Here is a 27,176-nt window from a genome sequence, read left to right on the forward strand (position 1 = left end):
CCTAAATTCCCTGTCAACCAGGAACACAGCCTCTACCCGCTGAATGCAGCCCCCTCAACATCCTGAGGATGCTAGCAGCTACCTTCCCATGTGGCCTGGACTTGAGGAAGTGGGCCTCTGGGATGAGGTTGGCGGGGGGGGGGCAGGGAGGGGGACAATGAATCAACTGAGATGCCATGTGCCCTTGACCATCAGGCAGGAAACCCAGGGAAAGGGCTGCCCTCCCCTCGCATCCAAGGCAAACTAAACCACGGCACTACAGGACGTGCATATTTGGGGGGACCGACTGGAGAGATCGCAGGTGTGGTTGTGGGCAAAGGCTTTCCGAGTTCTGCTCTCTGGGGACTGAATGGTGTTCAAAACAGGGAGATAACACTGAAGTTTTTAAATGAAGGCTCTTTTGGAACAGCCAGATAGTCTGAATTACCTGTGTCAGAATCATAAGGTTGGCCTGAAAAATGCAGATTGCTGGGCTCTACCCCCAATCAGCTAAATCAGAAGCTCTGGGGGTGTGGCCTAGGAAACTACAATGTACCCCCTCCCCTGGACTCTTCAGCCTGTCCAATCTGAGAAGCAGTGGCCTGGAGTGGCACTGTCCAATAAAAGGCTGTGTAACGATGGAGGCATCACTGCCTGCTCTGTCCAGGGTGGGAGCCTCAACCGTGCCCGGCTATAGAGCAAAGTGTGGCTGGGGGGACAGAGGAACTGCACTGTTCACTTTAGTTCATCTCACTTTAAAGAGCCACGTGTTCCTAGTGGCCAGAGCACGAGGCTGGGGTCACTGCAACATGCCCCATCTGGTGCTAAGACTCCCGGGAGGGAGGATGTGTCCCCTATTTAAGCAAGGCTCCCTCATGTCTACTGTGCTGCTGGGAACAGGGGCTGGGGGATGGGCACAGAGCTGTTTGAACTACAAGACCTGGGAAGGAACAGGCTGGCACAACCCTCCCAGGGGCAAATGCTTCCTGGCCACCTCTGGGTCCCATTGACCAATGCCAGGGCCATCCAGGCAGAACTCCAGTTGTCCAGGCCTTCCTGGGAGGCCCCAGGGAAGAAAGACCATGCTGGAGCTGGCAGGATGGGAGGTCCTGCCAGAAGGCCCCAGGCTGGAGGACAGCAGTGTGCAGAAAGTTCTCTGTCTGCCCCCAGGTGGGGTACCAGGATGCTGCTCGAGACCACAGCTCTCAGGCACCCCTGCCCTGAGGCTTCTGGTTGGCCTCAGCCAGTGGGCAAGGGGTCTGTAGGAAGCAGGGGTGGGGAGGAGGTGGAGGTACTTGCCCCAACTTCCTCCCTGCTGTGGGGGTCAGAGTGGGGCCTTGCTGTGACCCTCCCGGCCTCCTCCTGCCAGAGGGCCCTCCTCCACGCCCTTCTCTCTTGTACTTCAGGCCTGGGGACAATGGCTACTCCCCGGTGCTTCAGGGCCCTTCAATGCTTCTGCCCACACTTCGGTGACAAGCCCATTGATGCCAACCATGCAGGATAAATTGTTTCCTGTTGGGACCCTCCCCATGGGCAGGGGACATGGGAGAGTGGAGCTGAGGCCAGAGTCAATGCTGTGGACTTACCTCCTGCTCTGAGAGGCCGTCAATGATCTCGGACACCTCGTGTTCACTGCGGGCTGCCGACATGGAGAGCCCACTGCTCCGCTGACCCACCCTGCTGGAGACCAAAAGGACATACTCAGGGCCTCCCTTTGGTAGCCAGGGACGTGCGGCCAGCACCGTGGCACAGACCCAAGACCACAACTTCCCCAGAGTGTGGGTGGCAGGGGTGTGGGGTGTAGAGGGGCCTGGCCTCCCACACCCACAAGACTGGCCAGGCTGAGAGGTCCAGGGGACAGCACAGAGCCCCAACCCTGACCTGGGTGTGCCAGAACCTGAGACTGCAGGGGTTCCCAGTGCTGGGCAAAGGCCTTCGTTGAGAAACGGACCATGAGGGCCCAGGAGAGAGTAAAACCTGTGTCACCACTGCTCAGGACCCATCACTTTGTCTGAGTAACAAAAAAAAAAAGCTAGTGTCACCTAGCACCTACTGTATGCTGAGCATGCCTGCAGTCTCACACAATCCTCATGGCTACCATGTGTGACCTGTGCCCTGACACAGCTGCCAAGCCAGGCAGTCCTCTCCCCTTACAGTCCACACCAGGGATCACCACTCCCTCCAGGGACCACGCAGGCCACATAAATGGCCGAAGCAGTAGGTATACGCCACGGTACACCACACGCAGAGCTTGCTGCACCGAAATGTATCTTACGTTTCAGGTAAGTGCTAAGGCCAAGCAGGCTCTGAGTGACACTTCTAAGGGCCTGATGAGCCCCCAGGGGTTTTGAGACCCCGTGGTGCTTTCTGACCAAGGTCCTTGACGGACAGGAAGGAGCGGGGCCGGGGGCAGGGGACGATGAGGCGAGGCTCGGGCCCCAGGCTCACCTCTGCATGCGCTCCTGCAGCTCCCGCTGCTTGCGGATCTCAGGGAACTGCTTCTCGTAGTACTCCCGCACCTTGCTCTCCTTGGCCCGCCGCCGGGGGTTGTTCTCGATGCGCTCCACCTTCTTCTCCCAGGCCTCCATGAGCTGGTCATAGCGCTGGCAGAACTTCTGTTCCTGGGGGAGCACAGCAGGAGACTGCTGCAGCGGCTCCCCCTACCTCTGGACACACAGCCTCCCCGCTGCCGCTCTGCAGGCAGACGGACGCAGGCCGACATGCACAGGCGAGCACGGTGGCACAGCACGCACAGCAGACACACACGATCACACAGAGACCTGAGTGCACCTGGGCCCCTGAGGGAAATCAACAGCTTCCCTAAGGGCCTGGTCACCTCCCTCCCTGGGGAATAGGCCACCCCAGCCTGGCCTCCTTCTAGAAAGGCCTCTTCCACAAAAGCCACCAGCCACAAGTGGCTGTTAAGTTCAAATCACATAAAATTAAGTAACATTTAAAAGTCAGATCCCTAGTCCCCAGCCACATTTTTAGTTCTCAGGAGGGACACTGTCCATTGTGGACAGCACACACAGAGGCCATTTCTGTCCTCACAGGAAGCTGTTGGACAGAGTGGCTCTGGGGCATCTGCCAGTCCCAGGGAGGCCCCCCTGGAAAGCAACCTCTTTCTGAACATCCCTCATTCCCTGGCCTCAGCCTCAGCCATGTCCCCTGACCCAGGGACTCCCAGGGGCCATTTCTGGGGAAGTAACCTCTGCCCTGAGTGCAAGTGAAGTGGAAGTCCCTCTCCACGTCTAACCACAGCAACACCTTCTGTGTGTCCTTGGATAAGAGACCCTCCACACACACCTGGCCCGGAACATAGCTGCCTGGCTTCCACATCTCCAAGGTGACCTGGACGTCAAGCGAGCAGGGAAGGTGTGGCCCATGAGACCTGGACCTCCCTGTCTCTAACCGCTGTGGAGGACAGATGTCACAGTCTGGGAACACCCTCTGGACACTTCATCAATATCAGAAAACCCCTCTCTGGTCCTCATGCCGAGATACGCTGCCCCATCCTGTATGCTAGCTTCTGACAAAGGCAACCTGTGACCTTGGTCTTCAACAAACCCAGCAAACACAATGGTACCCAAGGGGCAGTCACGCCAACTTTGAGAGGAAGCAGAACTTGATCCCCAGCTTCCGTGGGCCTCACACATATATGGGCTGCTCCGAAAACCTGCTGGAGATCAAGACATAGTTCCAATAGCAGACAACACCCACACGTGTTCATGGCAATGTGGCACAGACAGCTCCCCACTGGGGATGAGGACTGGCATGGAGGACTCTAGCCCATGCCACCATCAGAGGAGAGAGGCTGCTCTGCTTTGCACCCTTACCACCCCTCCCCTGCCGGAGAGGCCTCAGTCTGGTGGGCAAGAGCCAGAAATCGTGTCAGATTGGGAAAAGGTGAAAAACGCTCATGGAGAGCCAGAGAGGAAAACAATGCAGTTACAGATGACAATGAGCAAGGCTGAAACCTGCAGGGCTGCTGATGCGCTGCCCTGTGGAAGGGCAGGCGGGGGGCCAACCACACAGCCCAGCCCATCTGGGGTCCTCCGTGGAACTGCAGGTGGTACTGCAGGTGGAACAAGGGAAATGGGCAGGAGTGTCTTTAAGGGGACATCCAGCCAACTGGCCAACCCAAATCACTGAGCCCAAAGACCCCAGCAGCTCCCAAGGACTGTCCCAGATGAGGAAGTCCCCCTCCATGTCTAAACACAGTGCCACCTCCTGTCAACTGTGCCTGTGTCCAGTGCACAGTGTGCCCTACTGGGCTTCATGGGACAAAGCACTGCAGGTGGCCACAGTCCTTCCCTGGAACCACAGTACTCTGCTTGTTGGGATTTCCATGAGTGTGGGCCCGATGCCCAGAGGAAGCAGCAGATCTCACACTCACACACACCCTCATGCTCATACGTTGTCATACACTCACACAATCTGACCCTACACTCTTACACTTGAGAGGCTGGAGCAGAGTTAAGCCAGACTGCAGGGTAAGAGAAGCAAGCTTCTGCAGTGGAAAAGGAGCAGGTTCGTGGTGCCCCTGCATCCACAGCCTGTGTGTGTCACAAGGACGAATCACCCCTGGCCTCCTACCTGCCCTCACCCAAAATTCGCCATCTTCACCATCACCCTCATCTTCACTAACATCACTATCTTCACACCACCACCTTCACCATCATCACTACATCACCACTGACACCAGCTAAGCACTGCTATCACATGCCAGAGCTGAGTCCTTCCCAAGGAGTGACTCACCCAAACCCCAAACAGGCCATGGCTAACATCCCCTTTGTGCAGGTGGGAACTCAGAGCTGGGGATTGTCAGTCCCACACCCGGGACTGCAGTTAGGGGGCAGTAGGTCAGGATCCTGAGAGGGGCAGCTGGCAGTCATTCCGATGAAGTCCCACCCAGCCAGTTTTCCTTTTGTTGCTTGTGCTTTTGTGTCACACCCAAGAACCCACTGCCAAATCCAAGATCATAAGAATTTACCCCTATGTTTTTTCCAGGGAATCTTAGGATTTTCACTCTTGCATTTAGTTTTTGATTCACTTCAAGTGACTACTTGTGTTAAGACTGTGAGGTGGGGGGTCAACTTCCCACTGTGTATGTGGATATCCAGTTGTCCCAACACCATTTGTTGGAGAGACCATCCTTCTCACCGAATGGACTGGGCCTCTTGTCAAAAACCAACTGGCCACAGATGTGAGGGGTTATTTCTGGGCTCTCTATTCTATCCACTGATCTCCGTGTCTATCCTAATGTCAGAACACACTATTTTGATTGCTGAAGCTTTGTGATACATTTTGAAATTGGGACGTGTGACTCTTCCAACTTGGTTGCTCTTTTTCAGGATGTTTTGGCTGTTAGGGGTCCTTTCCAACCCCACATGGATTTTAGGGTTAGCTTGCAGCTGGCAGTTTTGAGCACCCACTATATGTCAGGGATCAGCCTAAGCATATTGCATGTAGCCTCTCACTCAATGGCCTGATGGCTGTTAATATTATCTCCAGCAAACAGAAAAGGAAACTAAGGCTAGAAGCTAAGTAATTTGCCCTGGATACCCAGCAGGGCTAAGAATTGAACCTCTCCTGCCCTTCCAGGCATGGTGTAATGCAGTTATGCACTTAGGGAGGTGATGAGAGTTGGGGTGCCCAGTAAGTGGCCTGAAAACTGGGGGAGACAGCCTCTGGCCAAGGGACAGGGAGGAAGGAGGGTGGTGTTAGGGGAGGAGACCTGGAGCCAGCCTGGGAAAGCAGGCCTCTGGGCACCTGGTATGCCAGCATCCTCCTGACTGGCAGGGAACCCACAGCCTTTCGCAAAGGCCTTCTGCAAGCTCAGCAAGACAGGGCCACAGGGCCTAGAGGTGGTCCTCCTCTCCACCCGATCCCATTTCACAGAGGAGGAGAAGTGCAGCTCGGGGCAAGATAGCTCTCCCAAGATCACACACACCAGCGCATGGTGAGGTGGGGTTTGAAAATGTGCCCTTGTGATCCACAGCACAGCCTCACATACCCCCCCACCCCCCGGACCTGGCCTCCCAGAGGTGCGGAGCTCAGCTTCCCAGAGAAGGGCAAGGAAGGCCTGGGGGAGGTTCATGTGTCTGGGGGAACAGCTGTGGCCCTGGGAAACACTGGAACCCCTGCGGAGCAGCCCAGGGGGGGTGGGGGTGGGGCGGCTGATGGGGGCAGGGCCCACAGACCCAGGGCTGGGGGCCATCCAGGCCAGGCCCCTCTCAGGCCTTGCAGACAATGTTGCATCAGGGACTTGGCTTGTTATGTAAGAACAAGAACGGGATCATTCCACACTCCCCTCCTGGAAGCTTCAGTGGCTTCCTAGTGTGTTTTCATAAGGGCCTCTCTCAAAATGGTCCCAGCCTGGCCACATAGGCCCCCAGATTAGCAGTCTCCAGTTCATTACTGGGGGACCCCCAAGGAGCCATTTGAGATTTCTCAAGAACCTACCCCACCCCCACCACAGGGCTCCTTTCAAACTGTGCTCAGATATTCATTCTCCAGCCCTGCCCCAAATAGACCCCACTCCCCAGCGCCCCCACTGGGGACATGCCATGTGGCCATACAATGTGGCCAGGGCTGGAAGGTTCTGTGGAATGGCCATTAATTCATAGGTGTGATAATGAAAGAATTTCCTTCCTTTCAGGAGACAGGACAGTGGTATTAGGGTGAAGGGTCTGGTATCTGTGCCCACTTCCTAACATCCATACTTAATTTACACACAAGTGCACACACAACGAATACAAAGAAATGTTAACCATAGTAGATTCTAGATGGAAACACAGATGTTTTGTGCTTTCTTCTGTCAAACTTCTGTATGACTGAAAATTCTTATAATGAAAACCACATATTCTTTATTAAGAATACACTTAAAGAGCAAATTAAGTGTCCCACTGTGTTTAGAAAAATCTAAACATCCCATCCTAGTCAAGGGCAAATGTTTCTAAGAGATCTGGCCCCCACAGTCTTCAGACCAGCCACAACCCGGCACTTAGGCATGGCGCTTTACAACTGTCTGCTACCTTCTGCACAGCTTACTCCAGGCTGGATCCTGCTGTTCCTGCCTCAGGGCCTTTGCACTTGCTGTGCCTGGTGCTGGACACTCTGACCTCCACATCTGCACCCCTAGGCTACATGCTATCCCACACCACACCTCGTGACAGTCCTCCCTGCGGCTCCTTCACTCAGCTCGGCTCAGCACCGCACCAGACCCACAGAAGGTACTAGTAAATATATCTCAGTGAATAAGATGGGGCACCCAGTTTCATGAGCCCCATCCACGCTGCCCAGGTCCTCTGGTCACCATCGAGCCAATCTGGGGGTCTGGGGAGGTTGAGAAAGGAAAGCTTACCTCTCACCCCATGGGTCCCAGGGTCTGGAGTGTCTCCTGCCCAGCCTCTCAGTCACCTCTTTTTGAGGGCCCAGCTGAGTCTGGGACCAGAGCAGAGTGGGTTCAGAAGGACCCATGCCCTCAAGGGGTCAAATTGGAGCTTTGTGAGATGGTCTGAGAAAGGGTAGCTCTCTGGCTCAAGACTCAAACCTGCCACAGGAATTCAGCCCCACAGGGAAACCAGTTTATCAGTGCATTAACACACAGGGTTGGAAAATGTGTAGTAGAAACGTAGGTAAAACCTGATGGAATGACTCTTGAACTCGACCCAGTGGACTTTTTCAGCTTTCAACACAAATTCCTCTAATGTTGAAGCCCTTCTGAGCCAGCTCGTCTTCCAGTCACAGCTGTAAGAACACTAACGGGTAACCCCCTCCATCACGGGGCCCTAATCTCACCCCGTTAACCAGTGATGTGAACAGCCACCCGAAACCACAGGGCACGTGCTCCCTCACACACGTTCACCCTGCCTTGGGCCCGCCTTCCAGCTAAGACTCCGGAGTGCGCAGCAGGATGCAGGACTTGGCACCACTTTATTTTGAGGCAGCAGCTGCCTGCCCCGTGCAGGCAAAGAGGCCCCATTGCTTCTCGATGCCCTTACTTTCCTGAGCCTGGATGCAGGCACAGGGGGCCAGAAAAACATTTCCAGGGAGCTCCCTGTAATCGCCACCACCCAGCACACAGCTCACCCCAAATCTCCACCTCTTTCAACAAATCTCTCTTTCTGCCTAGAAGGTCCTCAAAGGGTCCTCTGATGAGGCACCAACTTTCCCGGCCAAACATATCAGTCCCTCATTCCAGGCTGGACAAGGTACAGCAGAATTCCAGGCCCCGGCCACACCCTGGTCTCCTTGGGCAGCAGAGTTCTGAGCCCCTGGGTCTGCCGACACAGCTGCTATGCTTCCCCATGCCTCTCTCTGCCTTGAGCTTTTCCTTCACAGCCAGGACACTCGGCAGAGAGACAGCTGCAGCACTGAGCAGTCCCAGTGGGTGCGGCTGGATTGGCTCTGGCTCTTAAGGAAGCCTAGGCTGCAGGGGCCCGCAGTTGCTGGGGCGGGGCTGCCGCGATGGCTTACCCATTGTTTCCGAGCGTGATTCCTCCTCTTGAAGTACAGGATTAACTTTTTCCGCATTGCCTGGTTTCTAAGCAGGAGGGAAACAGCAAATGGGGCAGGTCAGCAGGGGCAAGGGTTCAGGACTGTTTCCCGAGAGCAAGCCCTCAATGTGCCCCATTTTTGGTTCTCAGTGGGGTAAGACCCCCTGTGCCCCCCAGAGCAAAATGCCCATCCAAACTGTGCACCCTTCTTCTCCCCCGACCCACCTTTAGGCTGAGTGTGGCCCAGTGAAGGGGGTTCCCAGAGTGTTTGTGGCCTCCCCCTCTCCCTTGTGCTGCCATCACCCCACGCACACCCAGGATCCCCACCAGCCACACCTGCCAAGGGAAACGGACCACAGCAGAGCACCCCAGCCTTGGGCCAGACGGAGGCTGGGGAGACCAAGGCCCCATGACTGGCAGCCACACAAAGACAGGGTCTGGGGTCTGGCATCGGTGCCCCCACGCAGCTCCAACTTAGTGCCATGCCCTGGCCTTTAGGGCACCCTTTGTGCTCAGCAGTGGGGTGGCTTCGGAGGGGCAACAACGGGCTAATGGGAGCCAGCAAGGCAGCAGCCGTCAGGAAGCACCTGAGGGGCGTCGGGCCTCAGGCCTCGGGCCAGGGAAGCTGGGCCCTCCCAGCATCAGATCAGCCAAAAGGCGCTCACGTAGCACTGCAGTCTCAGAGGGCAGCGCACCCCTCCCAGGGAAGATGGGCGGTTCAAAGAGAGGCAGAGACAGATGGGATCAGAGAAGCGAACAGCGACTCGGGGCAGGGCACTCTAGAGAGACTGGGAGACCCCTACCAGGGCACAAGGCCTGCCCAGCTGCCCGGAGACCTGAGGCCCCTCCATGGCCCTCTCCCCACAGCCTGCCCCACAGAAGCACAGTGCACAGCCCATGTCCTGGGCCTGCAGGGGTCCCACAGGCCTCAGTGCGACCCTAAACTTGTTTGCCCCGATCCGGTGTACAGCGGCACCAACGTACCAGAGAGGGGCACCCCCTTCCTTGTGTTTGCAGCAGTGTCCAAAACCCACAAAAAGTTCACGAACTGTGGACAGGGACTTCTGCCCCATTCAACCCACAGGGGTCTCAGGGGCTACCCTGGACCTCAACCTCAGGACAAGGACCTGACCTGACAGGCAAAGCTCCCCCAGACATGCTCATGGGGCTGAAGGGCTGGAATTGACCCAATACATGGCCCCATGGGGAGTCACTCTGCCCCCACACCCTGGTGCACACACACCATTCAGAGGCCCCACTACCAGGCTGAGTCACGATGTGCCCCTGTGCCTGCCGCACCCACCCTGATTCCCAGGCCCTGTGCATTTCCGCAGGAGTCGGCATCCACACTAACTAGTCTCAAGTCCAGAAAGGCAAATGAACACGCATGTGCCCTCTCTGTTAGGAGGAAAAGGACACAGGGAACATATGGGCAGCGGTCCCCCTCCATAGCCCTTCGTGGATCCTGGTGGGGCTCAAAGCCCAGCCAACACCGCACCTCCCGACAAGGAACTGTCATGTCCACTTCCAGGAGGGTCCATAGGGAGAACCCTGACTCCCAGGGTCTTTCTGGCCTCCCCTCCCAGTCCAGGGGGCTTTAGGGGGTCCTCAGTCACATAGGCTGAGATCAGAAACATTCACTCCACAACAGAGGGTCTCTCAGCCTCAATTTCCTCATCTGAAAACTGGGTGCAATAGTATCATGCTTGATCTCAGTCATTCAACAAATGTTTACTGAGCACCTACTATGTGCCAGGTGTTGTTCCAGGCATGGAGGACACAGCAGAGAGCTAGACAATCAGAGTCTGCAGGTCAGCAAGACAGACAGTCAGCTAGATCATCAAGATAATTCTGGACTCGGGAACTTCAACAGGTGGTGGGGTGGTGACAGGTAGGAGGAGCCCTTCTAGTTTCAGTGGTGCAGGAAAGTCTCCCAGAGCTAGCCTTGTGCTGAGCTCTAGACCACCCAAAGGAGCCAGCTGTGGGAAGATGAGAGGGAAGGACACACCAGGCATGAGGTGCTGCAAGTGCAAGGGCCCTGAGGTGGGAACAAGCTCAGAGTACCTGAGGAGCAGAGGAGACCCCACACAGCTGGAGAGCACCAGGAGGGACAGGCGGGAGGGGAGGGGAGAAAAGAGAGGAGCAAGGTTGGCAGAGCCACTCTATGGGCCTTGTGAGTCTGGGCACAGTAAAGGGCTTGGACTTCATAAAAGACAGACAGCCAAGAAGGCCAAAAAGCAGGCCGAGCCCAGAGCAGGAGCCCAGCAGCACTGAGCGCTGGTTTCTAACACAGTTCTCCAGTACCAAGGCCACTTCTGCCAGGAGGGTGGCTGATTCCAGCATGGAGGCAGAAGTACACAAGATGAGCCCAGCCATCTTCAAGAAAAGAAAAGGTAAAAAGGACAAAAAAGATCTGAAGGACATAGGACCCGACCCGACTGACAGAGCCAGAACAATCTGATGAGCAAAATAAATAACATGAGCGTCAGATTATAACCCACAGAACAAAATAAATATCCACGAGTCCACGCAGATATACACAAGTGATTGATTAAATAAATAAATGTGGAGAAGGGGCGAATGTTCCTTACAGAATTTCAATCGATGAGCGTAGGAGGCATGAGGAAACAGAAAATCACCATCAGAACCCACAGAAGTCACGGCCGCAGGCGAGAGCCACCCACGAATGTTAACTCCATTAGCAAAACTTAGAGGAGAAACAGGAAACTTGCAAAGCCTCAAAGCATCTTCCCCCAAATATTTACTAATCATCCTGGCGGGCTTAACTGGGTGTCCCCCTCCAGGGGTTGGGTCTGAGCTCTGGCCCTTGACAGTGGGCTGGATTGGTGACTGCGGAGCCCAGCAGGGAGAGAGCAGCTCTGAAGCAGGACAGGCTGCCACCACCCTGACAGGGCCAGGCCCACAGCAACCGTCACAGCACTGCGTCAGGCCCTGCCAGGCATGTCAGGAAGGCGGCTCCTCACTCCGGCTCTTCCCCCCAAACCACAAGCCCTGCCCCTCATGAAGCTAAGTAGAGGGACACTCTACAAACTCCCTGGCCAGTACTCTTGCAAAGACCAGTACTTTTTCAGGGTCAGGAGAATCAAGGGAAGATGGAGATGCTGTCACAGCTTAGAGACCAAAGGGACACCAGGACAAAGCACAAAGCAGGGACCTGGAAAGATCTTCAACCAGAAAATGGACACTGCACCACTATTACTTCTCAGTATTGATAAGCACTCCTCATTTACCTAAGATGTTCCCACTGGGGAGGCAGGGTGGAAGGCATATAGGAAATTTTCTGCACTGTTCTCTGCAACACTTCTGAAAAATAGCTATTTTAAAATAAATTTAAAAAAAAAAATGAGGGACATGATTTATGTTGAAATGCTACAGTAAAATCAAATACAATTTACTTCAGGGCTTATAAAGGGGTTGGTGTATGTTATGAATTGAAACGTGTCCCCCGCAAAAAGATGTGGGAATCCTCCTAGCCCCTTGTACCTCAGACTGTGACCTTATTTGGAAATCAGGTCTTTACAGAGGTCAAGTTTAGCATGACGTCATTAGGGTGGCCCAAATCTGGGCATGGAAACATCCACACAGAAAGAGACAGAAATGTGACAAGACATAGTGAGAAGGCCTCGTGAAGACGGAGGGTTAGAGTGAAGTGAGTGCAAGCCAAGGAATGCCACAGACAGCCAGCAAACATCAGAAGCTGGAGGAGGCTGAAAGGGTTCTCCCCCTTGATTTCCGACTTCTGGCCTCCAGAGCAGGGAGAGAATAAATTGCCGCTGTTCCCAGCGCCTGGTTTGTGGTGATCTGTTACCACGGTCCCAGGGAGCTAATACAGCACATAACAGTCTCAGCAAATAGCGGTGCTATGGCTGTGAGCTGAGAAAAGACTCAGGGAGTACAACGTCTCGTGGGGGTTGGGGTGAGGTGTGCAGCCGCCCCTGTTCACCGCAGCTACCAGAGAGTGTGAATTCTCCCTGCCGGATCTGGGTTTCCTTCCAAAGCAAGCACAGTGCCTGGCACCTGGAGTCATCTGCTTACTGCCACAGAGAACAAAAGTTGAGTCCACAGGTTGCACACAGGCGCAGACCCTAAGCAGAGCCAGCCCGTGAGAGTGTTGTGTTTGGACAGTAATGCTTTCTAAAAACCCTGAAATCATTGCTAATATCGAATCCCAGGAGCTGTTGCATAAAAAGCTGAACTTAAATCTCTTAAAAGATCATGTAGTCTGGCTACATTCCCTTGTGGCAACAGGCTGGGGATTGACGTCTGATTGTTCCTCTAAAAGGGTGACAAGCTCAATTTGCCATAGTCTCCACCACTCCCTACTGCCTCACACCAGCTCTCTCCATCTGTCCTTCCTGCCCCCAGAGGCACACATCTAGGTCCATATGCATCTAGGCATCTGGCATGGGATGTCCATGTGTTTAACATTTTTTCTGGCAAACGTTTTTTCTGTTTATTTTGTCCCAAGAAATGTTTTGGTATTGGAGATGTAAATAGCTTACTACAAATAGCTTACTGCAAGTCAATCTTTTCCACTGAGATTTTGTCCAGCAAAAATAAGGAACACAGTCTTTAAGAGGGCTCTCTGAAAGGGCCAACAAACCAGCAATGTGATGAGTTCACCAGTGGAGGCATTTATGAAGTACAAAGGCTACCTACAGTCTCCTGGAGAAGTTAGGGTTCAAAAAAGCATAACCGATAAGGAAACACCAGCCTCATCCTCTGAGCCTGGACTGGGGAAGAGAAACAAGAACTAGCAGGAAGCGATAAGGAGATGGTAGTTCTGTGAACATTTGAGGAGGGTCTGGGTCAGGTCTGGGTGGGATTGGTCCTGGGCGTATGGAGTTCTGGAAAAGGAAAGCATGGGACAATCAGGGAAGTCTTCCTGGAGGAGGGGAGGTTTGAGCTGAGGCTTGGGAGAAACAGAGGAATAGTATGGAAAGGGAAATGGGGAGCACAGGGCAGCTGAGGAGTAAGAGTGATGGTCAACTGAATTTGAAAGGGGTAAGAAGGGGTATTCAAGCACAGCCAGACCCCAAGTGCTGGGGAGGAGTAAGAAGGGGGCAGCCTGTGCAGGGCCCTGAATGTCTTGAGAAGAGCCTATCGGACTGGAGTGATTAGTGGTCTGAATCCTGCTCACCGGGGGCCGAGTACTCTCCCCACACAAAATCACACTCCAAGGAGATAAACTTAATGACAAGCAGTGACGTGACTTGTCCAAGGTCACTGGGCTAGTGAAAGGCAAGCCTGGACTAGAGACCCAGGAGACATAACAGGGTGGGTGTGCAAGATCAGGCTGGTTTAGGAGTTTGGCTGTGTGAACCTAGAGAAGTTACCTAACATCTCTGAACCTCCTGAGCAAGACTACAAAGACCTGTTCACAGTAACCTGGGTCCTAAGTACCCTCTAACTGGCACACGCTTGGGGCTGATGGCTCCAGTCAGCCAACCCCCAAACAAGGCAGCAGGAGGGAAGGAATCAGGCTGCAAGATAAGAAAATCTAAAGGAAAGGAACACAAGGAGCCAGAGGGCCTCCAGGCTCCGAGGAACCAGAGGACAAGGCTGGTGCCAGGGCTGACAGAGGTGAAGGTGGGGCCACAGCAGAACCACAGGATCCGCGGGAGGCACCCCTGCACCAATCCTAGCCCTCGCACAGCATCACATGGGGGCTGCAGGATGAGCTCTCCGGGCGGCTCTGCAGAGGGTGCAGCTGGGCCCTGGACAGGACACACATTTATGCTGGGATTGCCCCAACCCTTCCCCTGCTTCACTCAGGAGGCCTGCGGCTTAAGTCCTCCCAGAGCACAGGCTGCTGCCCCCCTACACCTCCCACCACAGCAGGCAGCAGACGGGGAGAATAGAGGTGGGTACAGGTGACTTCAGCATGTCTGTAATCGCCAGCGCGGCCAGAAGTCAAGCGTGAAATTAACTTTAACTCTGCGGCCCCAGCGCACAGACACAGAGAGATTAAAGTGACAGGACAAGGTCCTTGGGGAGGGGATGACCCCCACACCTGGTGGCAATTACAGCAGCAGGAAGCGGGCAGGGAGGAGGCCCAGGTCAGGGAGGGGGTGCGCCTGGTGAAGAAGCAGGCCCCCCAGCCAGCCCAGCCTAGTTCCCCTCCTTGTCACTACATCACAGACGGATTTGTTACACCACCAGAACATCAGGTCTGGTCCACTGCTATCTCGCCAAGGCCCAGAACAGGGCTTCACACATAACAGGTGCTCAGTAACTATTTGTCAGCTGAATGAATGGCCAGGGAATGACTCTCTTGGACTCTGTAGATAAGTAAGAACAAACTCAGAACACTTCCTACATGCCTCACGCTGAGCTCAGCTCCTCAGGATCTAACTGAGTGAATCCTCAGCAACCCTAAGATCCAGAAGCTTTTATCAAAGCCATCTCACAGATGGGGAAACTGAGGTGCTGCGAGTAAGGACTAGCCACAAAGGCCTGATGCCTGTGTCCCCAACCAGCCCCTTGCTGTCTAGTTCCAGGAAATGGCTACACCATCTCCACAGCTGCCTGGGCCCTGACCTTAGTGTCCAGAGGACCTCCCTGGCCCTGGGCAGCTCTCACAGGGTCAGGTCCACCTGCATCCCACCAACGCTGCTTGCCAGGATGGCTGCAGTGACTTCCGCCAAGGTCTCCTGACCCCCAGTCCTTTCTCCCTGTAACCACCAGAGTGAACTTTTAAAACAAAAACCTGATCACATCACTTCTCAGCATAAATCACATTGCTGGCCACAGGCTTGGAGTGACTCAGTACCAGCACCGCAGGTGAGGCATCCTCAGCAGGTTCTCTAGAGCCCAAATGTACCAAGGACCTCACTGGCAATAAGAGATGTTCTAGGTTGTTCCATCAGTCACTGGGAGCTGCAAGGGGGTTGGCTGTGTCAACCACCAGAGCCTGGACCAGTCATGTGAGTCCAGAAACTACAATAGAAGGGACCTCCCCGTCAAGTAGTCCAGCACCAGCAGATACTTGAAAACCATCAGGAGGTTTGCATGCCTCCAGGGATAGGAGCTCACTACTGCACATACACCCTGCAATTCCACCCAAGGGAAGCTCGGACAATTAGACCAGGCTGGACTGCCCACTGGACCAGCTAAGTACCACCCTCTGAGGTCACACAAAAATGCCTGCATGCTTTCACAATGATGAACCTTGAACAGTTCAAACACTGTGATCCCAAAGACCTCCAACCTAACACCCCCAGAGTGCTCATAGCCACATGTCCCCCAAGGGGCAAGGTCTAACGCCCCTTTCACCTTTTGGGTTTCTGGATAACAAAACAAGGTAATATCCCTTCTTCAGCCAATGAGGCTATGCACCCTTTATTGCATCCCAAGAAAAAACAGTCCTGTTCCAGCAGTCACACCTCCAAAGCTCTGCTCCCAGCTTGAACACATGAAGCTACCAGCCTTCAGCACAGGCCTGGTGGCCCTGTTCTGCCAGCTCAGCCTACACCAACTGCATGTGGCATTTAACTGATTTGTTTTGCTCCTAGCATCCATATGGGAAAAGGCCCCATCATGGGGATATTGGCCACCTCCAAAGCCTCTGGGTCTGGAATAGTGCTCCCAGGTGCTCTACTATGGGCTGTGCCACAGAAGGACCCCTGTGCAGATTGCAGGACACTCCCAAATATGCTTACATCAGAGCCCAGACCACGGTTCCTGCTTGCCCTGGGCCACCCATCATCCTGAGCCCACTCTTCTTTATCTGGTAACAGCTTCCTTCCACTCAAACAGGATAAAGATCAGCAACCTTCCACCTCTGTCTCCAAGACCGTGTGTGCAGCTTCCTCGCCTGCCCTCGCCAACCCAAGGTCTGTCCCGAGAGCTTCACGGGGCACGCCCTCTGCCCCTCCCTGCCCTGGGCCTGCTCAGTGCAGAACTCCTACCCAGACTGCCCTCTTCTGACCCCGCCTCCAGCACCTGGCCCTGGCTGGGAGCCCTAATACCAGCCCAGACTTCCAAGGCCCAAGAGCCTATCCCTGACCCCATGTCTGCACACCTGCCCCTGGGTACTCACATTTTGATGTTCTCATGATACTGCCTAGTGTCAGAGGGTTGGTTGTACAAGGGCTGCAAAGAAAAAGAGAGGGAAGCACATCAGAGCAGAATCTGGGTGTTAGGCAGCTGGTGTGGGCCAGGCTAGCTACTGCAGAGCCCTGTGGCTGGAGCTCTAGCCCTGGGCAACCTCAGCCATGAGCCACAGTGCCCAAGGCCCTGGCACCAGGGACCTGCCCACTGGTGTGAGAATCGGCTGCAAGCATAAAACAGAACATGGGACCCAGCCCACAGCCCCAGCCAGGAACAGGCTGTAACCCTCTGGGCACAGCTGTGTGTACCATGCCCCCCCAACCACGGCCATCATCGCTATTCTGTAAGGCACTGGGCAGTGCTGGCCTGACCGCCCAGGGACAAGCACACATATCCCAAGGGACAGAGATCAGCAACAGTCTCAAATACAAAAACTGATCTACTTCTCAGTGAGACATCACAGGAGATGCCATGTCACTCCACTGACTGGCAGAAGACAAAAAGCCAAATAATGCCAGGTGTTGGTGAGGACGTGGGTAGACAAGAAAGCCTGCACACAGAGGGTGGAGACCATATGGGTGTATGGGCCCCAGTGAGCAGTGAAGCAGCACCTATTAAAGCATGGCAACACGTGCCCTGTGACCCCCCACCCCCATTACACATGCCGCAGAAATGTTTGCGCACTGTGTTCCCCCAGGAGAGGAGCACCAGAATGGCTGGACTGCAGCACATCAGCTGCCAACTGAATGCCCACCATTGGGGCTGGTAAGGAATTAGGATTCATTCACACCGCGTGTGCTCTCCAGCAGCGAGGCATGAACGAGTGCACACCACGGGAGGAAGGCTACAGCAGTGTCTGCTACGGGCCCAGCCCTGAGCTAGACACCGTGTTATCTCCTTCCTGGGTGGCAGCGCCACAGTGAGGGGCTAAGGGCATAGCTTGGTTCCACATCCGGGCTCTGCCACCTCTTAGCTGTGCATCTCTCGGTGAGTTACTCAAGCCATTTGTTTGCATCTATAAATGGGGTTGAACTCATATAGAGTCATGGAGATCAATAAGGAATACATGCAGAGCTCTTAGACGAGCGCCTGGCAGACTGAAACATCTGAGAAGTATCAGCGTCATCACCACCACTGGGGAGCGGTGACTGTATTAATGGCACCCATTTTTCCTGACTCCTCCCCCTACCCTTGCTTTGGTCAGTGGGACAGTTGCAAACTTAATGAAAGCAGAGGCTTGAAAATTCACGTCTGCGTTTCTGCTTCCTCTCTTGTTCGCCTGCCCCCGTCAAGAGGACAGGCCTAGCCTGGCCTACTGGAGGCAGAGACAACGTGGAACACGGCAGTGGCACCCGAGCCAAGGCTGAGCTACAGCCACCGTGCTGCCCATGCTGCCCATGGATGTGAGCTGCCCATGGATGTGAGCTGAGCCCAGATCAACAGAAATGCTCACCTGACTTCCACACTAGTGGGAAACAGTAAACAGTTGCAGTTTCACGCCACTAAATGTGGGGTTGGTTTGTTACACAGCTGTGGCTAACTGATACCATCCCCATCCCCATTTTACAGGTGAGAACACTGAGTCCCTGAGAGGTTAAAGAGCTGCTAAGAGAAAAGCTGGAACTAAAATCCTGTCTCAACTCCAGTTGTGGAGGGAAGGGGCCGCTCTGTCTCTGCCCATGCTCCTCTGTGTGTCTCCCGCTGCATGTCCGTGTGCCTCTGCCCCTCTGCACACACCCATATGTGCAGCAGGACCCTGCCAAGGCAGCCATGGATGACTGTGGTGCAGCCAAGCACACAGAGTGAGGGGTCAGACAGGACAAGGGAAGGGTGGAGCCATAGAGTCCCGATGCCTCAGGGCAGGGAAGGCAGCGTGAGAGGAGAAGGCACTTAAGACCCCGACCTAGATATTCTCCCTAGAACACACCTCTGACACCTACAAACATCCTGACAATCCTAGCCAGTGGGCACCCCCCTACAAGCTGCACAGCCACAGGCCTCCTGCCACTCCCAGCCTCCATGGAAAGGGTGGGCCCCTCAGGGGGACCCTCCACTGCCTGGGCAGTCATAGGCCTATGGATAGAGCACCACAGGCAGCCCTGGCCAATGAAAAGGTCACCTGTCACATGGTGTCTCCCATATTCCCTCCATGGCAAGTCCAGGCTCCAAGCTCAGCTACTTCCCCAGGAAGGGAGATAGCACCCTGCTGCTGGCACAGAACATCTCTCCCCACAGCTGGTGCTCAGGTGGACATGAGGAGGTTTCCCCAGCCCCTCTGCAGGGGATTGAACATGAGGGCAACTACACAGCCTGCAGTCAGATACACTGCAGAACTTCCCAACCAAGAGCTTATGACGTTGCACAAGGCTGAGAGCCTTTATCTCAGAACAGCAAGGGGCATACAGAGATGCCGGGCCGAATTTCATGTCCACATTTAATCCTTTATAGGCATTAGGGCCTTTATATTCCCCACTTGCCAATAAAACACAGGCCAGGAGGGTGTGGGCAGGGCCTGAAGGGTCAGTGTCCAGGGGCAGACCTCCAAGATTTAACTGACATGAGGGCGCCTCCTTCGCTAGCTGTGGGATCTCTCACCCGTGCCTTCAGCACTCCAGGCTCAGCTGGTAAATGGGCAGGAGCACACAGGACCTACCACCTTGGGCTGTCGAAATATCAGGTTTGCTTTGTTTTGGCTTTAAAGATGGCAAAAGGCAATGTGTCCACCACCTAAGGAAGCCAGGAGGGGCTGAAGGCCCACATACAGAGCCCCAGGGAGCAAAGCAATGGGCAGGGGGCTGTGTTTCTACAAGGTGGGATAGGCCAGGAAAGGGGGGCAACTTCAGAGGGCAGCGAGGTCCCAGTCAGCCTGGGACCCACCAAACAGGCAGGGAGGGAATCACTTTAACTCTGCCAGGCAAGGTGAGCCAGAGCACCCTGGCCCTGGAGGAGGCCTTGGGGACAGCCCTTCAGCAAAAAGACCAAGAGAACACTGCGGTCTGACCCCAGGGACGCACTCCCTCCGCACTCTCTGAGGTAAACTGAGACCTGGGAGGGAAGGGGAGACTCAGCCCAGAGTGCTGGGGGCTGCTGGCCACCTTTGGGCAGCTGTCTGGGGAGGTGCTGAGTAGGATGGGGGTGGGGAGGGCCCGGAATATGTCCTGTCCTTTGCTGGTACACTGTGAGGGGAGGGCAGAGTAGGGCCCAAGGAGGTCTCCCCTAGATCCCCTCCTCCCCATCCGCACAGGGAGCTGCACAAGCCAGGACGCAAGTCCCAACACGTGGTGGCCAGGAGACAGCCTCGGCCTGCACACCCTCAGCAGCCCTTGGGGGCTCAGCTCTCCCTGCCTCACTGCCTCACAGGCTTCAATCCCCTCTCAGGACACACCTAAGAGGAAAAAAAACCCTCCCAGGGACCCCAGAGGAGCAAGGTGGGAAGGCTAGGGTGCAAGCAGGAACCCCTGGCTGTGTCCGGGGCTTGTCTCTCATTTCCTCCTCTTGATATGGGGGCGCAGCCAAACAGAGGGCAGAAAGAGCACTGGGGTGAGGGGGGGGGGTGCAAGACTGTAAAGCCCTGGGCAGAAATGAGGTGTTTTTATGACTAAGAGAGCAGAACTGGGTCTTGGGGAGAAGGAAGAGGGTCCCTCCTGACCTGTCTTCTGCCGGCCGGCCAGGTAGCCGAGGACAGCCAGCACCCCAGGTGGACAGAGCTGCTAAGAAATGAAGTATCAGCCCCAGCCCTCAACCCTCTGGTTGACACCATATTCTTAAAATAGCAGCTCTGTACAGGAAGGAAACCAGTGACTCAAAGCAGCGGGGAGAGGAGGGAGCTGCGGCCACCCACACCCCCACCCTGAGCTGCCCCCTTCTCCAGAGCAGGCCCAGACGGGCCGGGAGGTGGGGGCTGGTGCCCAGGAAAGCCCAAAGGAGCTGCCTATGCAAATTTTCTTCCTTTCCAATGCAAATGATCCTGGGCCCAGACCCCCCTCGCAGGGAAGTCGCAGAGCCCTATCACTGCCCCCGAGGCAAAGCAGCCTCTCCAGAGGCTGAGTGCTTGCTCCCTGGCTGCAGGTGGGAGAGGCCTCTGGGAACTGGATTCGCCTTGGTGCAGCCCGGTGGCCCAGGATGGGTTCAGCAGCAGCAGGCCTCCAAGGTCTGAGCTCTCACCCACAGGTAGCAAGGAGCAGCCACTGTGGAGGGCACACCTCTGAGCTGCCTCCGCGTGGAGGTCACCTCTGGCCACCTGGGCCTTGCAGTGACAGAGACAGAGGGCAGACCTGTGCACAATAGTCAGCTGCAAGCCCGCGGGGTCCGCACACCTCCCTGCAACATCTCTTGCTATGTGACCCTGGGCAAGGCATTGCCCTCTCTGAGTCTCATCTAGGAAAAGGACTATGGCGCTTCCACAAGGCCTGACACATGGTGGGTGCCCTGTCAATATGAGTCCCCTCCCCAGCCCCACTGAAGGCCACCAAGCCAAGAGCCCACTGACTTCAAGAGGACTCCAGTGACAGCCCCTCCACACCTTGCCCGCCTAAGCGACTAGCTTTGAAAGCCTCCACTCAGAGACAGCCCCACCACCCAGAAAAGAATCACGTGGATTCTGAGCCCAGCAGACACACTCCCCCACCCACAGGGAGGCTGGCCCTGCTTCCTGCATGGGCATTCCTGGGGCCTCCACCTCCAGACACAGTGACCTCCACTCACCCCCGCTCAGGAGGGCTCTGGGACCAATTAGGTCAGGAAAGGGGAGAAGGGGCCCTCCAGGTCTGGAAGTGCAGAGGTACTGCCTCTGGTTCTCCCATCTCCACAGGCAAGGGGGGAAACCAAGGCAAGGGGCAACTTACTGGTAGGAACAGAAAATGGTGCAGCAACTTTAGAAAACAGCCTGTCAATTCAAGTAGCTGAACAGAGAGGCAGAGTTAACATGACCAGCAATCTCAGCCCTAGCTATGTACCGAGGGGACATGAAAATGTATGTCCACGTAGAAACTTGTACATTACTGCTCATGGTCACTTTATTTATAATGGCCAAAAGCAAAAACAATCTAATGTCCCTCAGTGGATAAACAGATACATGTGGTCCATCCATACAATGGATTATGATTCAGCCATAAAAAGGAATGAAGCTCTGACACACATTACACCAGAGATGAATCTTAAAAATATTATGCTGAATGAAGTCAGACACAAAAGGCCATATAATGTATGATTCCATTGATACGACATATCCAGAACAGACAAATGCGTAGAGACAGAAAGCGGATTAGTGGCTGGTTAGGGCAGTGGGAGGGAGGCTGGGGAGTGGGTAGATAAGGAGATGACAGTTTAGAGTACAGAGCTCTTTTTGAGATGGTGATATGTCCAAACATTGATTGTGGAGATGGTCGCACACATCTGTGAATAGACTAAAAGCCAGTGAACTGTACGTTTCAATGGGTGAATTGTAAGGCATGTGAATTACACCTCAATAAGGCTACAAAAAAAAGGGGGGATGATAGAGAAGCCCAGAAATCATGCCCAACAGGAGAAGCAAGACCCTATGCTGGGAGGCTGCCACTCATGCAGGAGGGGTGCTCTCCCACTTCCCCACTGACTGTCTGGCTCTGCCCTTTGGAAAGGCCAGGGAGGCTTGAGGCCAGCCACTCACTGTTCCTCAGAGGCCTGAGCAGACGGAGCCCAAGCTGGGAGCAGCTTCACCGCTGAAGAAACTCAGGGGAAACAGCACAGCCCTCCTACAGGCTTGCACCAGCTGCACACTTACTATAGGCCAAGCACCGTGCCCAGTAAGCCTGACCACACATCACTGCTCCACCTTCACAGAGACCCTCCTCTTCCCATCATGCCCACAAGAGAAATGAGTCCCTGTCCCAAGGCCACTCAGCAAACACACAGTGGACCTGAGTATAAAGTGAGGCTCCAAGTGCATGAGACTTTATTTCTGCCCCATAAGCATGCACACACACACACCCCAGACCTGCCATGTGCACGGGGACCCTCACATCCATCCCGTGTCCACATGTGGGTTAGTGGTGTTCCCCCCAGCACCCTGAGGGGTGCTGACTGGTCCTGGGCAGGTGGGGACTCTGGCCACATCTCCTGGGGATGAGGCTTCTGCCTTGGAGTCCCCTGGAACTCCAAAGCCACCAGCTGGGAGTGTCCATGCCCCCAAGCTTCACATCTCTGATGACACATAAAGGTGATGGGGCACCCGAGACAGAAGAGGCCTGAGGTCTGTTTCCAGCTCTGCTGCTGACATGGCATCTCCCCACCAGCACATGACACTGACGATGTGATGATCATAATAACAATAATAATAACAGCTAATGCTCAGCACTGACTGTCCATGAGGCACTGCATTCAATGTTTTACAAAGTTAATGCAGTTCTTCTTCACTATAACCCATAGGATATGTGTTATTATTCCAGAAAAAAAATACTGAGGCACAGACAGGTTAAGAGACCTGCTCAGGGTCACACAGATGTTAAGTAGCAGATCTGGGAGCTTAATTCAGATCATCTGGCCCAGAGCTTGGGCTTTCCATGCAACACTAGACCAAACGGGCTGGACTCCAATGTGCCAACCTTCCTGCAGCCTACAGGAGTGCCATGGCACCCCCACCACACCCCCAGCATGGCCCAGCCCTTTCACCCACTTACTATCTGCCAGTCCCTCTTATCAGGGGGTGCCTTTCCTCCATCCTCCAAGGACAGGGCAGTGCTTGACAATAGGTGACTTCCTCCTTCGGCACACCTACCCGCCATCTGCCCACCACTCCTGCCACCCTGTCCCAGGGCTCCCTCCCGACCCTACCCCCGAGCTCACCAGCTCCACCTGGGGCCCCAGGCCTTCCAGAATCCGATGTGCAGCTTCAGCCTTCTTCTGCAGGGTGACAGAGAAGACAAGGAATTAAAAAAAAAAAAAAAATGAACAGATTATAAATAGAGGCTCCCAGAACAGCAGGCAGCTGCCCAACCCAGCACGCCAATCCACGGCCGGTGGGGTGGGGGAGGCCTGGGTCTCCTGCAAGCCCTCCCCAGGCTGGAGATGAACACAGAGGGGCCTCAATACCCCTGCCCCATCCCCAGCTAGCTTGCCAAGTTTCGATTCTAACAAATGCACCGTGTTCTCCACTGCCTGCCCCCACCTCTGCCTGACTCCCCCCAGGGCCCAGTGGTGTGGGCACAGCTCCTTGCCAGCCAGCCAGCACTGCCAGGCCCAAGATGCCTTCCTTCGCCTTGGAAGCTGGCTGGGTATCTGCAGTTACCTCAGAGCTGGTGCTGCCAGCAAGGGAGGAGGAGGAGGAGGAGGAGGAGGGGAAGATAGAGGCCTCAGAGATACCCTTTCTAGGATTCTTGTATTTCACAATCATGTGACTATTTCTGAGCTGCCCCGGGGCCTCCCCGCCTCCCTCCCCACCCACAACCCAGGACTTATTAGGAAAACAGGATCATGTGGCAGCAAGGGTTCGGTGGCCGTGAACTCACCAGGCAGGACCTCCAGGCTGGCCATGAAGGCGGACAGCGCCTCCGCCGGGGCCTGGAACCACCGGGGCCTGCTCTGCGGACGTGGAGGGCAGCTGGGCCAGCTGCAGGGGGTGGGGGTGGACAGAGCTAGGCAAGTGGCTTCAGCGGGGTATTTGCCAGGTCTGGGCCGGTATGTGCAATGGAAAGTGGGCTGCCCACGGCGCACCTCAGGAGGCATAGGTCCCTCCTATGCCCAGGAAACCTAGGTGCTCCTGACTCAGCCAAACTGGGAGCCCACTCAGTGTCTGCAGTGAGCTGGGGGCAGGCCAAGCAAGTCACCATCATCAGATCAAAACTGTCCCCCGGTGATCCCCAAATCCGACCCACAAAAGGTCCTGAGGAAGGTAGCTGACAACAGAGTTAGAGGCTCAGGCTCCTGGTGTCACAGCAGGGAGGAGGGTGCCAAGGGCCGGCCTCACTCCCCCACCCCAGCCCCAGACAGCAGGTATGTAGGTGGGCTCAAGCTGGCACCTAGAACTAGCTCCGCCTAGAGCCCTGGGCCCAGCCCACCCAGGACAGAGCCATGCTCTTGGCCCCCTTGGCAGAGCCGGAACCCCGAGACTAACAGCCTCAGAGCATGGCTGGGGGCCAGAAAACCGAGGGCAAATTATTATAATGACTGCCATCTTTTGAGCACCTACTATGCATTGAGCACACAGTGTATGTTACTAATATTTAAATCACACACAAACACAAGGTGAGGCAGACACAAGATGCGTCCCCGTTTCACAGGTGATGAGACTCAGGCAGGGAAAGATGATGCAGGGAAGAAGCCCTTCTCACCTCCACGCTCCACAGACGGAGAAAGACAGGGCAGTCCTATCCAGGGCCTCCCCTGAAACTGAGACCTGTATCACCTGGGCACTGGAGACAGGTACCACCCTGACAGACCACCCCTGCCCCAGCCACCCCTTGGAGCAAGAAAGTGTCAGTTGTAGGGTACTGAAGACAGGAGAATTCCCGAGCCAGGTCAAGTGGAGGACTGGTTATGGGGTGGAGAGGTGATGGGGCAGCTCCCCAAATACTTCCTGAGCACCCACTCTGTATTAAGCACTGGGGCAAGACAGAGGCCCACCCAAGCCTGCAATAAACTGAGCCTAGTGGGCAGCCGGACAAGAACAATGATGGCACATTTTATGCTCAGGCAGAGAAAGGTGTGTGTGGTGTACAGAGGAGGCATGAAGCAGGGCACAAGTCACTCTCTCCAGAAAGATCACAGGAGGGACACATAGGCTGAGTTTTGAGGGATGAAGAGGAGTTTGTGTGCATTCATGAGACTCTGTGGGGATCAGCAGCAACTGCTCAGGTAGAAAAAGTGGAGATACCAAACACAGGAAGGGCAGGACTGGAGCAACTAGACCACTGAAAACTGCCACCTCACAGGGCTGGTCCTCAGTCTCAGAACTGAACTCAGGCCCCATGGTGGCGGATCCTCTCAGAAGCCTGCATCCTAGGAACCATAGCAGATTCCATCTTCCACCACATCCTCACAGTCTCAAGAACATGGGCACCAGGAGAGAGCCTTCCTGCAGCCCTTGGAGAGGAGCAGGGAGGAGCTCTCTTCTGACTGGCCAAAGCTGTGGGGAGCCCAGGCAGCTGGGTGCACCCCAAAGCCAGCTCCTCCTCCCATGTCCCATGGGAGCTTCTGTTGTTCCTAACAAGCCTTCCCCACACTCTACTTCGAAGCCCTGGGTGACCCTGCAATTCAGTTTCCAAAAGGTGGCACACCTAAAATTTACCCAGAAGAACCCTGTCAGAAACAGTCCTAAAGATGCTGTAACACTGGACAGACAGGGCAGCTGGGGACTGAGAGCAAGGGCTTCACAGCCAGCTGGCTTAAGTTCAAATCCACTTCCTAACCACGTGGCCCTCTTCAAATGGAGGGGAGACACCCCCAGGAAAGAAGCACGGCCAGGGAACACAGGTGCAAGCTACAGAGCCAGCCTGGCACCAAAGACTGCCTCTTACCCTCTGAGCTGAAGCTCCTTGCCCCCTGAGAACCAACGCCAGACTCCTGGCCAGGGTCTATGGACGCCCACAGCCCAGCCTTTGGCAAGCCACTGCCCCAGGTTGCCCTGCTCAGCTCCCAGGGGACAAACCCAGGACCTCAAGACAGCAGAGAAGGGAGAGCAGGGACTCCGGCCAGCGACCAGGGGGTCAGGCTGGAGTCTCATTCAAGACTCATGCAGGGGACCCCAGCGCTCCATGTGGCCAGACCTCCTGGTGGCCATGGAGTTGGTGGCTGTGCTTGGGGCACCAAAGATCTTAGTCACCTGCACAGAAAGATGCACACAAGCCCATGGACCCATGTGACCAAATACTGTGCTACATCTCTAAGGGCATGTGTGCACACAAGCCGACTCATACACACACCCACATTCAAACTTGCGCAGATATACATGTACCCAAGTGGACATGTGCATATTCGTGTAGTACAACCACACACATGCCCCATGCACAGCAACTTACATATGCATGTCACACATACAGTCATCCAGAGGCCCACTTGAACACATGTGCACAGATATGTTCATGGATGTGTAAGCTCAGACAACCATGCACCCACACATGCCAACTCATGTGCACATGCATATAGTCAATACACATGCATGCATGAACACACACGAGTGACATGTAAATGCATGTGTGCCCCCACCAGCTGCCACATACACACACGTAGCCATGTACATATGAGCACAGCCATCCATAGTTACATGTGCACCCACATACTGGCACACATGTACCCCCCCAAGTATGCGCCCAGTTACGGCTCTCCTCTTATGCAGGGAGACTGAGCCTCGCCCTGTCTGGCCCCCGCCTTCCCTGCACAGACCCCCACTCTGGGTCCTCAGCTACCTGCTCTGGCTGAGCGCCAGGCTTCCCCCTCTTCGTCTCAGGTAGGGGTAGTGTCCATCCAGGAAGCCCGAAACCACAGCCACACCACCCTCCCCTCCACACCGTGTCCATCTGCCAGGGGTGGTGGCATTTCAGGGCTTCACTAGCCCTGAGGTTTGGCTTCCTCGCCTGCACGTGGCTCAAAGCCTCTGTCCAGAGCTCTCACGGGTGTGATGAAGGAGATGCAGTGGCTGAGGCGGAATTC

The 27,176-nt window shown here is 55.1% G+C and overlaps 1 protein-coding gene across 28 annotated transcripts in view; it reads right to left on the reverse strand.

Moving 5' to 3' along the window:
- The window catches only part of NCOR2 (nuclear receptor corepressor 2), a 200,178-nt gene that overhangs the window by 90,708 nt on the left and 82,294 nt on the right, over nt 1-27,176 (reverse strand). For 25 of the 28 annotated variants that reach the window (XR_005060254.2, XR_005060256.2, XR_005060255.2 and 22 more), the window contains 5 exons: nt 23,376-23,432; nt 16,543-16,595; nt 8,461-8,527; nt 2,428-2,600; nt 1,566-1,659 (listed from right to left, as the gene is read on the reverse strand). Coding sequence is in view for 25 of the 28 variants with exons in the window: in XM_037014401.2 (XP_036870296.2) it covers nt 1,566-1,659; nt 2,428-2,600; nt 8,461-8,527; nt 16,543-16,595; nt 23,376-23,432 (444 nt within the window). In the remaining 3 variants the exon portion in view is untranslated. The remainder of the gene's footprint in view (nt 1-1,565; nt 1,660-2,427; nt 2,601-8,460; nt 8,528-16,542; nt 16,596-23,375; nt 23,433-27,176) is intronic. The other 3 variants (XM_037014389.2, XM_017640511.3, XM_037014408.2) reach the window with 1 other exon arrangement.

Source organism: Manis javanica, chromosome 15 (genome assembly GCF_040802235.1).
Source record: "Manis javanica isolate MJ-LG chromosome 15, MJ_LKY, whole genome shotgun sequence".
Classification (NCBI taxonomy): Eukaryota; Metazoa; Chordata; class Mammalia; order Pholidota; family Manidae; genus Manis; species Manis javanica.